General features: G+C 41.5%; 1 protein-coding gene across 2 annotated transcripts; it reads left to right on the forward strand.

The window, feature by feature from the left end:
- Positions 1–1,440: 1,440 nt before the first annotated feature.
- vangl2 (VANGL planar cell polarity protein 2) lies at positions 1,441–16,291 on the forward strand. Of its 2 annotated transcripts, none has more exons than XM_044096869.1 (8): positions 1,441–1,761; positions 6,296–6,537; positions 8,306–8,429; positions 8,521–9,128; positions 11,244–11,380; positions 11,625–11,757; positions 11,929–12,175; positions 13,177–16,291. In XM_044096869.1, exons 2-8 carry the CDS (start codon positions 6,467–6,469, stop codon positions 13,432–13,434), a joined length of 1,578 nt encoding a protein of 525 aa, XP_043952804.1. In that variant the 5' UTR covers positions 1,441–1,761; positions 6,296–6,466; the 3' UTR covers positions 13,435–16,291. The 2 variants fall into 2 exon arrangements, with proteins under 2 accessions (XP_043952804.1, XP_043952803.1); XM_044096868.1 differs by lacking the exon at positions 1,441–1,761 and adding an exon at positions 5,517–6,212.
- The last annotated feature ends 113 nt before the right edge of the window (positions 16,292–16,404 follow it).

The raw sequence follows: 16,404 nt of genomic DNA on the forward strand, positions 1-16,404 counted from the left end.
ATATAGAGAAATCCAACCCACTTGTTTTATAATGTTAATTTTTTTTCTGTTCTGTAAAGCCTTAGTTCTTGTATTTGATTTTATTTTTGTAGACATGATTTTAATAAAAGGATGCATAAATTATTTTCTGTTTTTTTTTTTTTGTTTGTTTGTTTTTGTTTTTTCAAAGATGGATGAGTTTGTTAGCTGCACAGAAGGCAAACTGATTTTTGTTTCTGGTTTATGTGTTTTTCTGAGATAAAACGGTGAAACTGGAAAAGAAAATTCCTTGTGTGGACTTTCATTAGTAAAAAAAGAAAAAAATGTTTTATTAATTAAAAAAAATATTCCTTATGCTTTTAGTCAGTGCTGGATAAACGGTCTGGCTTTTGCAGTTTGCACATAAAAGAGCTGGGGATGAACTGGGTAATGTGCTCAGCAAAGCACAAGAAAAGCGTCCATGTTCAACCAACAGTCCAGACAAAACCGGATATTACCTTCAAAATAAAACCGAAACGTTTGCCAAAGACATAAGTGAATAACTTCCCTACAAAAATCACTAGGACCATGGATGAGTCTGATTGATTGTGACGTAATTACGTACAGATTTAAACCAGCGCGTGTTTTGCCAATAACTCAATGGACTTGCATGTAAGTGATTTTTACTCAATGGCCACCAGAGGGCGGACGTAAAATTATTTTTGAGCCGATGTGGCATCTACCAGGGTATTTGACAGTAATTAACAATATCGGCTATAATATTATCTTGCATTTAAGCTTCAGTGGTTTTGCTGAAGCGCCATGTTTCACCATGGGATTAGCTTATTCAGTGGTAGTTCTTCAGCACATTTACAGTATTTTGCATACCAAAACGTTCTGTCTTGGTCTAATCTGATCAGAGCCCGCATATTCGCTGGGTACCCTACATGATTTGTGGAAAAACCGCGAACAGGACTTTGTCTGATTTCTTTAGGACGGTATTTGTCGAGTTCTCAAGTAATATATTGACTTGAGAACAATATATTGCTCTCAAGTCTCAAGTATTGGGTTGGAGACGTAAAACATGTTTTGTTGGGTTGGATACTCTCATGCAGCAAGTTCCAGATTTCAGTTTGAAAAATACGAGCACTGGTTGTCGTTTTCGGTCTACAATTACTAAACTTATGTATTTAGTTGATGTATCACAAAAATCTTGCTAAAATGAAGGTTGTACTTATAATGAGTCAAAAATGTGAACAACCACTATACTGTATTGACGGAGTGACTAAGAAAGAAAGATAAATAAAGTAAATACATTTTTTTTTGTCTCAATGAGACCGTAACGTGGAGGACTTGCCATAAATTTCCAAAACTGCTTTTAATTCCAAAACCCCTCACCGGAAGTTGCACGTGAACCCAGTTTTGACTCGACTCTTCTCAGCCCGGCGTTGTGTCGTCCACCCATCCCAACTCAGCGGGACTCCGGGACACGACAGATGCGCGAGCCCCGGGATGAGGTGCTGGTAGCAGCCTGTTGAGGCGACGTTTTAGTGGGAGGGAAAACGTCCCACGAAAGATTTCCCTCGGAAAAATAAAAACAACCGATTGTTGCACCGTGAGTTTTGTGGCTGTTTTTATTTTATTTTTCACCTTACTGGTCGTTGGAAACTGCGCGGACTGATGAGAAAGGACGTAAAGTGAAAGACAAAAAGGTGGACCTTTTGGTGAGGGACGCCGCTGCTGACTGGCTCTTTGTGTCGGAGGCGTTTTTCTTGTTCTTCTTTTTTTCTTTTGAGCAATAAGGTAAGACCACCCTGCGGGGTTTAGAGGCATGTCTTCTACATTTAGGCTGCTTGGTCACACAAGTTGCAATATGAAAACTTCCCACGAGTTTAGAGTTGTCACGCGTTTTTATCTTTTTCAGTTATTAATATTATTGCCTTGATCTACCAGTCGAGGACTGATGAGATGGCAAACATCTCTGCGGCTGGACTAGAAAATGCTTGCACGCTTTCTGGTGGTGCTCACTGACGCGCACTTTCCGGCTTTAAGTCGCGCAAATTCGTGTGCGCGAATTTACGCACCGCGCAGTTTTAACCAGGCAGCTTTTAACGTTGTATTTGTGGGGTTTGGTTTCACGGCGTTCGCATGCGCCTTTCCGGCTGGGGTTTGTTTAGCGAGTGGCTGCATCCAACCGCATTACTGCACGTTGGGTGTGTTTGCTTTGTCTCAAAAGGCAACTCTGCCAGTGCAGTGCCGTCCCCAAGCCGGGGCGGGGTGGGGTTGGCCCATAGATATTATAAATACAGTACCACTACTGCAATGTGTAAACAGTAAATTACTGCAACTTCAAAACATACAGTAAGTTACTGTAATACTATGTCCTTTACCCATAATGCAATGCAAATTACAGTAACTAATTGTAAAGATGTTTTATGTTAGTTTTACTGGGCATTTTGCGGTATTTAGCTGTAGAAAATACAGCAAAGGCTAACAGTGTAGGACACAATGTGTATGGTACTTTTTCTAAAAATACAAACTTTAAGGGAAGAGAAAGCATGTTTGAATAAGTTACATTATGTTTGCGTCATTAGGATTCCAGAGAACGCTCCTTAAAGGACTAAAACGGCTAAATAATTAATTATCTGTCTTTATTTAACCAGGAAGAAAACTCTTTGAGGTTAAAAATATGATATACAAAAGTGTCCTGGACTATGCAGCACAAAAACAAAGCGGTTTCTATAATATGATATAATATTTCTGTGCTATTGTTTCTAATGCCGCCCTGGGCAACCGCCCACAGGACCCATTTCAGAAACCACCACTGTTTCCAACTCAGGAGGTGAATGACTGGAGCTGCAAAGCTATACCCTGGCAATAAACAAATAATTATTTAACAATGATTTTATTTTATTTTTTATTTTTTTTGCAAGTCTTTCTTCTTTTTAAATCTTTGATTATCGTTATTATTTCTCTGTTTCTCGTGACTTTCTTTTATGGTTTGACTCAACTGTATGTATAAGACAGTCATGGATTTCCTCCAAGTCACTACAGTGTAAAATTGTACACATTCCTTCATGAGATAAATCAAAACCTTCCTTTTTGCCATTCATACAGCTAATTTTAAACAACCAACCTCCCACCTTTGTATGTACAGTAACGACGTAACAGTGACAACTTTCTGGTAGTCAAATGAATAAAGTAAACACTACTTTTATCCACAAAATTTGCTGTAAGCAGAGAACTTTTAATTCACTTGCGTTTTGTCAAGAAGGTCAGAACGCAAAGACGACTGGGTTCCGACTGATAATGGGCCAGTCAAAGGGAAACTCCTCATCGCCGGGCAATTTCTGTGTACATCTGTAAACATCTATGGTTGATATTTAGCTTCCGCGTTGCCAGTGAGGGGATCACATCGAATGTGGAGCTGATCTTGGTATCCAATGGGAATCAATATGTTTTGAATGAATTAGGAGAGGAGAAAGCTTGTTGCGCCAATCAATAGGATTGACTCCATCGTGACTCAACGAGAGAGAAAGAGAGAGACACAGCTGGTTTTGTTTACATTCGCTCAGCAAGACGGTTGTGCTAAACTCAAGAAACACTCAGAGATATTTTCTCGCTCACGAGTACCTAACATGTCTTACTATCATGTCCTTGACCTCAGAATACAAGTCTTTTTGTGACAGGCGATAAACATCTGGATTTATTGTAGCTACTAAACACATTTCTTGACAGTCTAATTGAACCAGTACTCCAGTATATGAGCATTTGCCTGAACTGCAGCAAAGCTCTAAATATAATTTCCGTGTCATTCTTGGAAAACTAGGTTCTTAGGTCAATAGCATTTCTATTTTTAGTTACAAAATAATAGAAGCACTTTGATTTGTGTGACACTGTGTAATGATGGAGCTACTTTTATCCTTTGTTTTCACCATGAAGGCCTTAATTTATCATTTTTGTCCAATTGCAGCATAAAAGCAAACACAAGCAACCATGAGAACTGGCTCCTAAGTTTTCTTTAACTTTCATTTAAGTTATTATAAATGTCAGCAAAGGGAGTCTTGCAGGTTTACAATAAGAAACTGTTTATCGAAGTGAAACATCCTGCATTTTACGGCCTCCTTCAAATATCACATTGCTTTTTAAAAAAGTATCACTTAAAATGGAAAGTCCTCCAGTCGTGCATCAATTCTTCAGATTTTCTCTCCAATAAATTGTTATAGATTCTCTATCATCCTCAGTAATTCCTGTTCCTTTCACAGAAGGCAGCTGAGCTTCCTTTTTGCTTTTTTGTAGACATTTCATCAATCGTTCAGAAAATGTTTATTTGTGTAATTTCTCAAGTTTCAAGCTTAGAAGTCACAGTCAGAATTATAATCGTTAAAGTCACTAATTGGACTGTAACGTTTATGAGTCATGGACCCTACCTTCTAATCTGTTCAATGTCTGGGACATCGCCACTTGATTATGCCAACACCTGAGTTGTTTGGGTCACATGTCTCGAAGTGTGAATGGCTGTAAAACAGACGAGTCCTTAAAGGAACCTATTAGTGCGATTGTTCCTGCTGCAGCAAATGAACCCGATACTTTCAACCCATGTTCAAATCTGAAAAGCACTTTGCATGAGAGATGAAATGTCTTCAGGAATTGACAGAAGTCCATTTGGCTTCTCGACAGACACGGACCTTTTATGAAGAGGTCTAAATCATTCGTTCCATAAGCTTTTTGAAGATCTTCCAAGTCTTTTCTTGAACTGTAGCTGCTTTTGCCCTCATTTTCTGTCCAGTACTTGTGTCTGAATGTTTAAGGGGAACTCATTAGATGTTTTAAGCCCTCAGGCCAAAAATAAAACAAGAGGAAAACATAACCAAGCCGAGCATAAAATGGCATCTTCAAGGGAATCTCAAAAGAGCTATTGGGATCCTGTTTCACTAGTTTAACTTTTTTCTTTTTTTTTTTTGCTTCGCCTGGTGACATAATCAGAGGTCAGATACCAGAATTATGTCACAAAATGTACTAAAAATGTGATTGAGTGTAGAAAGAGTCCTTTTAACAATTCGTACCCAACTTCCTGTCTGTGGAGTTTTTCAAAAGGTGGAAAAATGAGTCCAATCTTTGTCATTTGAAGTGGCTTATTTGTTTGTTTGATTCTAAGAACTGAGAACAGATACTGTAATATTCCCCCTGAGAAGGAATATTCGGGTGAATTGAGCATATTATAGCCCAATTCACCTGAAACGTTTTCCGCTATGCACCTCTCTGCTTTGCCAAATGTCCCTCAGTAGAATTCCACGTGGGAATCACATGAAATCCCTCAGTGCAAATTGAAGTGTCCGATACGGAAAGCAGAAACAGGAGGTTAGGGCACAAATGAGAAAGCACGAGGACCTTGGTTATTAGATTAAAGGTCGGTTTGTAAAGTATCAAGAAGACAACACGAGTCCCTTCCTGACAAAGACTGAACATTAAAAAACAGAAACTGGATCAGATTTTGAAGATGAAGCCAAACGCGTCCTTGAACTGGAGTCAGATTCACAGCTTTGGTGAAAGGATTGTCTGTTTTTGTTTTCTGGGGGTGTGTATAGCCGAGGGGGTCGAGGAGGAGATGGAGCGCTGAGTTGTTGTTCTGGTCTCCATGACGACACCCCACCACCACCTCCCTCCTTTGTCTTTTCTCACCCCCAGACTCCCATTCATCCCCATTGTAGTAGCTGAGCTGTGTTGCGCTGAGAAACCGCAGGGGACTCTTGGGAATGTGGCGCCTGTGTGCGGACATCAACTCGACATTGCACGGAGCAAGAAAATATTCAGCATGTTGCATTCTTTTAAATCATTTCCTCTTTAGCATTAATGTAAAACTAGCGTGTTGTAGATCTGTGCAAATGCTTGGCCTCCGCGTTGATGTTTCCTGAATGCTGGAAACGCAAGGCCTGGTGTGCAAGGTGGCGTAGTTGCCCTTTAGCAGGCTGAGAACACACTCTGGGCCAATACGCTTATGGATTCTCATGAAAAAGTCTCCCATAAGGCGGAAGAATGGGCTCAGCTATGTCCTGTGCTGCCGACAGCACACAGCCTTTCAACAGAGCGCACAGTGCCAACATTTTAACAATGCTGTCTCTCTTCTTTCCATGGCTGCTTGGTATGTGCCCCTTTCGAAACAGTTTTACTTGTCTCACATGACAAATTATCCTCTTCCTTTGCACTCTCTCCTCACTGCTAATCTCTCCTCTATCCCTTGGCTCACACGGCCAGTACGCACTACTCGGTTGCAGATCCTACAACCCTTCTCTCACGTTGCCTTCCTCTCTCATCCTTCCTCCTTTTTTTCCCTCAGGCCTCCAAGATAGATTCCCTCAGGAGTAAAGTGGACTTGTTGCGTCTTCCGTTGGTCCTTTCCTCAAAGTCCATCAGCAACCGCAAGAGCCAATTGGGCGTGGTGTGGGAGAAGGGCGGCGGCTCGGGGACGGGAGTGGCACGGAAACTCCGCCCACCGCCGGCCTCCGACATGGACAACGAGTCAACGTATTCGGGCTATTCCTACAAGTCGTCCCACTCGCGTACCTCCCGTAAAAACAGGTAGGGAATGGTGTTTGTTTCTCGCTGTCTTTAGAGTTAAATCTTTACTGTATCTTGCAAATCTAATTGCTCCAAGTGCAAATGCAGGACAATATGGATGAAAAACCTGTTTGAAAACCTACTGGGGTGGAGGTTCACCTTCCAGTGGGATGTTGATCCAACACACACCGCCAGACCTACAATGAAATTAGTCAGATCAAAGTGTATTGCATTAGGATGAACCAACAGACTCCAGACTAGAAACTAATTTAGAATGTGAGGCAAGGCTTAAAATTCAATGTTCAAAGACTTTCTCTAGCCAATCTGACTGAGATTTTTGTATCTTGTAAAGAATAAGAGGTAAACAAAATCAGACATTTGGTGGGGAAAGCTGGTACAGACCTTTAACCACAGTGCAAAAATATACATTTTATGTTATTTGACTGTTCTAAATTGATATTTGATGTGAGTTTAAGTACTTATGGATAGATCTCCTGTGTGGGTGCCTTGCTCTTGCCATTGATATCCAGGTCAGACTTCTGGGCCCTCTTTCTGAACAGTGGGTTTAGTGAATGGATTGGTGGACTGTTTTGGGGGTTTCTACAGCAGTATAAGTGGAAGATGAAGTCAGGCATTAATATTGCAATCTCCAGCATTTCCACTAGATGTCACCAAATAAAGGAGAGTTGAATTCATACCTTTGCAGCACTCTAGTTAAGCCTTAACTTGTTGCAAAGTCTTTCTTATTTTAAAGTCTCAAGTAATTAGCTTTGAGGGTCAATAGTTTCTCATGTCTTGTCCCAGGAAGTTTCTAGATCGACAACTAAATTGCAAATCTTTCAAAATGAACGTGACCAAAACACCCTTTTAAAACTTTTGTATTTCATAGAAGGTAATGAATAGAGAAGTGTTTTAAGCTTAAAGTTATTATGGATTTTATTATTTGAGAAACTCTCGGGTCAATTATTGTTTTAAATGTGTGTATATTTAAACTCTGATGCTGTGGCTCATTGAGGTAAAAGTTTGCAACTTCAAGGCTAATACTGTATATGGCTTGAGCTGATCTATAACCTACATCAGTGTTGCAGGCATTTCCTGAATACCAAAATAGATTATTGTTTTTTTCTCAGTGGAAATGTAACCTTTGATTTTGAATCATTTATTTTGCTCTGTTGTCTTTTAGCCATTGATTTGTTTCATGTTTTTTTTTTCCAGACTATTACAAGTTATTTTGTCATGACCTACTTTTCTGTACTTCCCCAATCTGACAGTCCTTTTCCATAAATGTCTTTCTGGGCAACAGTCAAATATGTCTGTGAGTAGAAAAAAAAATATTTCAAACAATAAAATTTGTCTTCAAAGATGAACTTATTACTTTTATATAAAAATACCCAAGTTTTGTATAATGAGGTCAATGGCTATGAATGAAAGTGCGCCGTCATCTCAGATGACGTAATCCGGTCAAAATTAAATTCTTAAGTAAATTGGTGAAACTGCAACCAGCTGATTCTGAGTCAGCAAGTTAATCTTTCTGGGAAACTGGATAACGTAAGCTGTATCACAAAATCTCAAATTTGAATAGCATGATCATAATTATAGTGAGACATAGTGTCTTTCGATCAATGTTAGCCATTAAGTATATTACATACCATGTGTATTGTTCTTTGTTAATACTGCAATATGTATCTCAAAGCCACAAACAGTGAGGAATTTCTCCAAAAAAAATGCTTATTGTCCCTGAACGACTACTTATTCCCGACATTTGCACTGTTTTCCATCGTTTCTTCAGGGAGAGAAGGGACCGGCATCGCTTGAAGAATCGGGATGGCTCAATCCGTGGAGATAAGTCTGTGATGATCCAGGCTCCGGGGGAGCCGCTGCTGGATCCCGAGTCCACCATACCAGACGACCGGGTCAGATTTTCATTTAGTAACTCGTCTGTCTTCGCGTGGGATCTATGTGAACAAATGATCACCAACACCCACAGTTCTTATGTCCCCACAGGACGACAACTGGGGTGAGACCACCACCGTGGTCACTGGGACGTCTGTGGACAGTATCTCCAATGAGGATCTGACTCGAATCTCTAAGGACTTGGAGGACTCTTTGCCTCTCGACTGTCGCCGTTACATCAGCCCTGTTCTAGGAGCCATTTTGGGGCTCATCTCTGTAATCACTCCCTTGGCTTTCCTTGCCCTTCCACAGCTCCTTTGGCGGGACACATTGGACCCTTGTGGAACGCCATGTGAGGGCCTTTACATCTCTCTGGCTTTCAAACTCCTGATCCTCCTCATCTCCACATGGGCGTTGTTCCTCCGGCCGTCCAGGGCCACTCTGCCACGCTTCTTCGTCTTCCGCTGTCTGCTCCTGGCGCTGGTCTTTCTCTTCGTTGCGTCTTATTGGCTCTTCTACGGCGTCCGGGTCCTGGAGCCCCGCGAGACGGACTACCGGGGGATCGTGGGATATGCCGCGTCTCTGGTGGATGCACTGCTGTTCATTCAGTATCTGGCTCTAGTTCTGCTGGAGGTCCGACACCTGCGGCCCGCTTTCTGTCTGAAGGTCGTCAGGACCGCTGACGGAGTCAGTAGGTTCTACAACGTGGGGCATCTTAGGTCAGTATAAATGCATTCAATTAATGGATCAGTAGGGGATTAAAAGCACAAATTTTGGACAAATTCCTTAGAAATCACTCAAATTCATTGCTTATCTGACACACCTGTGCATAATAATGATATAACAGAGAAACTTGGTTAAGACTTTCTTGGCTGATGATTTGTGAGCTACAAAATGCATCTTTTGTGTGGTTTGAAAGATGCTGTTATATGAACGCTTGCAGTGACATTTACCTGCACTTTGAAGCAGCAGGGAAAAGAAACCGCAAACAAGTGCAAGTGCAACCAGTTTCTGAGCTGCTCTCCTTTAGCCACATTAGGGTCGAGAGGAATACATTAAGACAGGGGTTTTCAAAGTATGAAAGGGTGAGCCCCCCTCCAAGGAGCACAATGCCTGCCCCCCGAAGGTGGGGGTGGGGGTGTAACACTCCACCTTCAGCCCCGCTCTGGCCAAAACCAGTGATGGCATAGTTACTTTGAAAAAGTAACTTTAATTGGACTACTGATTACTCCTTGAAAAAGTAACTTAGTTATATTAAAAGTAACTGTTTAGTTACTTTCAGCAGCTGCTAACAACAACGCTCCACCTCCTGTGAAAATCACATTGAGCTTTGCCAATTCTTACTTGTCAGCTATTTTATAATGGTAACATCAACAATGTGTCTCCATTGATAAGGTTGAACTGAAGAGATTGTACAAAAAACAGTGCAAAAAAATAAAAAACATGAGTAATTTGTGTGGTCCACTGTTGTCTGGAAAACTCTAAGAAGGATTTTAAAGCCCCCCACCCCCCAGCCTCCAGATTCTGCGTTACGGCCCTGCGTTTGGTGTCACAGCACAGAGCTCCTCCTGCAGCTCCACAGCTCAGATGGCTGCACAGATTTGTGACACTTATCTTAATATTAATAATTATAATGATGTTAAGTTGCCATTATAATTATTGGAAACTCCGGACACGTTTATTCGTGGCTGTTTTCACGTTTATTGCGCTGTTCATATTGGTCTCGATGTTTGCAGTTTTCTGGAGCGCAACGCGAAGCTCGACGTCATTCAGAGGTAATATATTAACTTGACATCAACAAAGACACAGCGGGACGGATCATCCAGGAAATGATGGACATGGAGAGACTGAGTAAAACTACCTTAATGACGGACAAATTCTGGGATTTATTATGAGTCTCTGCTTATTTCCAAGCCCAAATGAGCAACTTCACGTTCAAAAACGAGCCCAAAAAGGCGCAACCAGCAACTCGTTAAATTTTCAAATGACTTTAAAAAAAAAATGAAGCCCAAAGCCGCTTATAATAATCGGACTTGGCGACAGAAACTCAAAATAGTTCCAGTTTGTCCTCCAACAAAATGCGCATCTCCCTCCATTGTTTACATTTCTGTCGCATAGAGACGTCGGTCACTCGACAAGACGAGTAGAGGAAATACGATTAAATAACAAAAGAACATAGTAACACAGTAACGCAAAAATGATTTTGATAAGTAACTGTAGTCTGACTACTGGATTTGAAATAGCAACGCGTTAGATTACTGGTTACTGAAAAAAGTGGTCCGACGTCAGTAAGTTACTGACATCACTGGCCAAAACATCCTCTAAGGTGGGAAACATTTCCACTGATCCCCGCTCCACACGCGCACCCCGCAGTACCAACTTTTTTCTAAATCCACAGAGTTGATCGTGTGCGTAAAAGATGTTTCTCTCACATCTGTAGACAGCAAGCAGATAGCTTTTCCGGTTTATTTTTTCCCTCGCACCGCGCCTCCCCTAAAGTGCTCTGGCGCCCCCCAGGGGAGGCGCGCCTCACACTTTGAAAACCGCCGCATTAAGAGATCTGGTCCAATCAAAGCACTCACTACAAATCGATGCTTTAGTTTATATGCCTTAATATAACACAAAAGTAGATTGTTACTTGTGCTTTGCATAAAACTGTTTATCCTCTTGGCCCCTTATCTTCGCCCCCCAGTCATGGCTCATTGCAGCTCACCACTTCCTTTACTGGTGTTTCGCTAGTGTGTGGCTGCCAAACGTGAAACATCCTGACAACAACTTTCCCTTTTTAAAATGCAGTAAATTAGTCATGTCGTCCTGTTTCTTGTGCAATGCAGCATCCAGAGGGCAGGAGTCTGGGTTCTGGACCAGTACTACAGCGACTTCCCAGTCTATAACCCGGCGTTGCTTAACCTCCCCAAGTCCATCCTTACCAAGAAGTTGTCCTCCTTCAAAGTCTACAACTTGGAAGAAGGTAGGTTTTCTCTCCTTTATATTAAGCCATCACTGTTCTAAATGTAGTGCATATATTGTATGTGTTTTTTCATATTTAATGTGATACATAGAGAACAACGATCATTACCTTTGTTGAAAAGGCCTTATTGGTGCCTCACCTGTCTGAACTGGCACTTTTCTTATTTTGTCTAATCAAAAGATGAAACGGATGATCAAGTCCTTCCTGTAGAAGGAGCAATTTAACGGCATGTTTCTGCCCACAGAGAACACCAACAACTCCACAGGCCAGTCCAGAGCCATGATAGCAGCCGCCGCTCGGAGAAGAGACAACTCCCATAACGAGTACTACTACGAGGAGGCCGAGGTGGAGAGGAGGCTCCGCAAACGCAGGGCCAGGTAGCAATACAGGGAAAAGTACTGGACGTTGGACTTGATAGACCTCACAAAGTAACTCCTCTGGACCAGTCTAGTTGAAGCAGTAGCTCGTATTCATCAAGTTGGTGACTTTGGTTGATGTTCTAGTAAAAACATTCCACCTGTCTTACATCCTGTTTTGTGTCCTTGTAGACTGGTAGTGGCAGTAGAAGAAGCTTTCACCCACATCAAGCGTCACCAGGATGACGACACGCCCACATCGTCTCCCAAACACCCACGGGAGGTGATGGACCCCAGGGAGGCCGCCCAGGCTATCTTCGCCCCCATGGCCCGGGCCATGCAGAAGTACCTGCGGGCCACCAGGCAGCAGTCCTATCACACCATGGAGAGCATCATCAACCATCTGCAGTTCTGCATCACGCACAACATGACGCCTAAGGTTAGAAGGTGTTCCTTTTGAAATTTTAATGTAGTGCTGTTTATGCCACAATCAAGTAACGAATGTTACCTGCAGCTTATATCAAAAACAACTTAATAGAAACATTTGTATGTGAGGCCTTGAAATTGGCCTCTATCTCTTTAAGGGTGTTGTAATACCTGATAGTCTCATAGACTTGATTTGATTGAGGGCCAAAATTGCAAAATTTGTAAAATGTTTTCATTTTCACACTTTATTGCGTCAGCAATCCAAACCTTCTGAAAAAACTGTTCCCCTCCTCACCTGCGGTGGTGCTGTTCCAAAAACCAATGAAGGCAACGACACAAAACCCTCTGAAGAAGATACTTAGAGCAACTTCTATCTTCAAAAAATGTAAACAGATTTGGAGTGGCGTCAGATTTTACCAGTTGTAAAATTTCTCTTTTGTCTTTGGTTAAAGATCACAAGATGTTTCTCCCACCACTGTTAGAGTCATGCATTTCTGATGGTTGCATTTACCCAGAATGCTCTGCGCCATAGTCTGCACCCTGCTTTTAGAGCGGCCTCCAGTCCACTTGGCATGCATTCAAAACACGCCAGATTTTGCTTAAACCAAACCGAAATCTAGGGATTTCTTTTTAGGGTGGCCAGAGTTCCTCGTCAGAGTTCAACTGCGCATTCACACTTCCCCAAACAAACTGCCCTTTCTAGGCAAACGGACTAAAGTTTGATTAAAACCGACTAAACGGGGCTGGTGTGAATGCACCCTAAGAAGATCCTTACCTTTCAGACACTCCCTCTTAAGCACATCATCACAACAATGCTTCTCCATGTCGTCCATTGATGCCCTTTACAACCGTTCTCAGGAGTGTTAAAGTTCCTGTAATAAGCTCAGCAGATGTGTGATTTCACCATCCAGGAATGTTTGGTTGGGTAATGACATGACATCAAATAAAGCTCAGAAAAGTTGATTTTGCACAATACAACTGCTCGTGACCCACTTTTTCTTCCTCTCCTTAAAGGCCTTCTTAGAGCGCTACCTCAGTCCTGGTCCCACCCTCCAGTATCTGGACAACAACAGGGGGCGCCAGTGGACACTGGTGAGCGAGGAGCCGGTGACGGCCTCCTTGCGCCAAGGCCAGGTCTTCTGCCTGAAGCGCCTCGACTTCGCCCTGGTCGTCAAGGTGATGCCCCTCCCTTTCCTGCGCCTAGCCGAGGAGTTCATCGACCCAAAAAGCCACAAGTTTGTCATGAAGCTCCAGTCAGAGACATCTGTGTAGCAGAACGGATGCAGCTGGACAGAAGGAAAGGGGAAGTTGGAAGATGCTTCTTATCGAGGGCATGTTTTTTTTTATATATACCTTGTAGTATTACAGTGTTATTATACATGTTTTTTTTTTATTATTCTTATTTGTCCAAATACAAAGCCATAAAATATATGGCCAAGATAGAGAAAGATGAAGTCGTAGTTCTCTATATTAGTTAAAGAAAGCAAGATAAAGACACTTCCCTGTCCGACTGCTGCTGGGGAAGTATCAGTCAGACACTTTGTTCTTCTCTGAACAAATGTCATACACGACAAAAGGTGTTCTTTAGGCTTTGCTCCAGATCCAGATGTGCTTTTTGCTTCTCTCATGTGTGTTTTATTTACTATTTAACATGGGCCTTCATACCACCACAGCACTCTGCTGAAAGTCTTTTATTTTATCCCAGGCTTTTAGATGAGACTATTTTGCTGAACAAATCTTGGTTTATATTTTTTCAGTAGGTTTATTTTGGTTTTTTTTGTACAACTCAAATTGTAACCTTATAAAGCAAAATCAAACATCACAAAACCCAACTGAAATGATATTCTAACCTTTCCAGAGTCTCATGACAAAATGATACAATCCGAAACAAAAGACAACAGATTTTTTTCCCCTCTGATTTTCAGTTCTGCTTTCTATAAATGGCAGACGAAGACAGAAATAATTAACTTCTACTGTGAAGTGTATCAACGTTCTTTCATGTGACAGACAAGGGGACCAATTTTGATTGTTGTGAAAAATGTATTAATTGCTTCGCTTGGAACAGAAAGGTATTGGCTTCCAGTGAGTAATAACACTGTCGTTTTTTTTCCCCCCCCGCATTGTATACCCCTGCTGCATCTACATGCTCCCATGTGAAACTTTTCTTTTTTAAGGAATGTTGCAGCGTTACTTGTATGTGAGAGTACAAAATTCTGGACTCCATTTTTTTTTTCCCCTCCAGGGGGTCTTTTGTGGGCTCTAGTGTCCCTTATATGACAGAAGGCTGACAGGAAAGGGGGAGAAAAATGGGGGAAAACATGCGGCAAATGTCGCCGGGTCCGGGAATCGAACCCGCGACGGCCGCGACGAGGACTCAAGGACTCCAAATGTGGGTCGCGCTGACACCTACGCCACCACAGCACGCCCCGGACTCCATCTTTTAAAGGGTTTTGGTTAATGGTACATATTTGTTTTGTTTTTTGTTGTTTTTTTGTGGAGTATTCTGTATCAGACAGCAGTGACAAGAATTACCGTGTCTGTAAATCCGCTGAACGGATCTTAACCTGACAGTGCAGCTAAACACCTGGTGTCTCTGATTGGAAAATGTGGACATAGAGTTCATGGTACGCTGAGCAGTTTGATTATTTACTGGCACAGAGGAACTTTCCTACACTGACTGTTGTTAACTGAAGACTGTATTCCACACAAATATTTTTAAAAAGTAAATTTTAATGATAAGCCACGTCACTCTGGAGAGTGTGTCATGTCAGTGGAAAGTCCTTTCAAAGACACAAGGCTATGTGAACCTGACCGTAGCTGCTAACCACAAATCTCTGTTGGGTTAGCTTGATCATACCGTGATTTGATGTCTTTTTTGTTTTCTGGTACCCATGTTTTTGAGAGCTAAACCTCTGAAGAGCTGAGAAATGGACTTTGAAGTTGCCCTTTTTACGCATTTCGCTAAATGTATGCTAAACAGAGGCACCGTGGCATCCACTCGTTGTAAGCTCACTAACTACATTCACTACATTGTTCTACCGTACACTTCGTTACGCTTTGTTTGATTCTTCTTTCTGAAGTCGACACGTAGATCTGTGGATTGACTAATCGCACTGCTAGATGCAGTACAAGACAATAGCATATTTCTCTCTGTTTTGTGCGTCCAAACACTAAAAAGCCTTAACAAACACTTTGGCGTACGTTAATGCAGACCTCAAAGAAAAACCTCCTGCTCTTACTATTTTCTACTCAACTGAACCACAGCGATCAACTTGGAGAAAATCTGTTTTCACTCGTCATTACAGCCAATTAGAGAAGACAAAAATAACCAGAAACGAAAGAATAAAAGGAATTCTCACCGGAATATCTATGCAGGTTTTTATTTTATCTTTATTGTCCCTAGCTACATGACAAACAAATGGAATAGAGAAAATGGCACATCACGCCACCCTGTGAATGCAAGGAGTGCTTTATACAAAATTACAGAACTACATTCTGATTTATAGATATGTTCTAGGGTTACAACTGAATCCAAAGACAAAAGCAGAAGTATAATTAGTGCTGCAGCGGAATAAGTTTGAATTGTTAAAAAAAAAATTGGAGTGGGCTGAGAGAAGAGGAAGTGTGGTGGTGGTGCTATTGGTTTTATGACAACTGCAGTTTAATGTCAACATGTCAAGACTTCAGTATTGCGACTTGCTTTCTAGTATTAGTGCTGGTATTTGGATAACAAAGCCAAGCTCTCTCAAAATCAAATATGGATTACATTTAAGGTGCTTAAACTTTATAAAAGCCTCTGAAAGATTTGTTTTAATAAGCTAACTGATCAATAAATAGTTGATTCAGTGTTTTGTAGTCAGGAGTAATAAGCTGGTGGATATTACTTTAGGTCACTGCAGGCCTCTCACACATCTGTCCATACATGGAAATAGTGAAATATGTGTAGCTGCACTATTGTACATTTTGAAAGTGTATAATGCCATCTGACTTCAACTTTTTTAGCCTCTTTTCCATCTTCTAAAATGCTAATATCTCCGAAGGACATTGTTATCAGAAACTATTTTTTGTACTGTTATGCTTCCAGTTGATGCCAACTGTTTATAATAAATGATCACATTTTTAAATGTCACGTGTTTTTTTTGTTGGCTTTTTATTGTGCGCAAAAATAAACAACAAACAACCCCCCCCCCCCCCCCCCAAAAAAAAAAAAAAACATGTGATATGTGACGTGGTGACGAGCGT

Source organism: Gambusia affinis, linkage group LG18, assembly GCF_019740435.1.
Source record: "Gambusia affinis linkage group LG18, SWU_Gaff_1.0, whole genome shotgun sequence".
In the NCBI taxonomy this organism is placed as follows: domain Eukaryota; kingdom Metazoa; phylum Chordata; class Actinopteri; order Cyprinodontiformes; family Poeciliidae; genus Gambusia; species Gambusia affinis.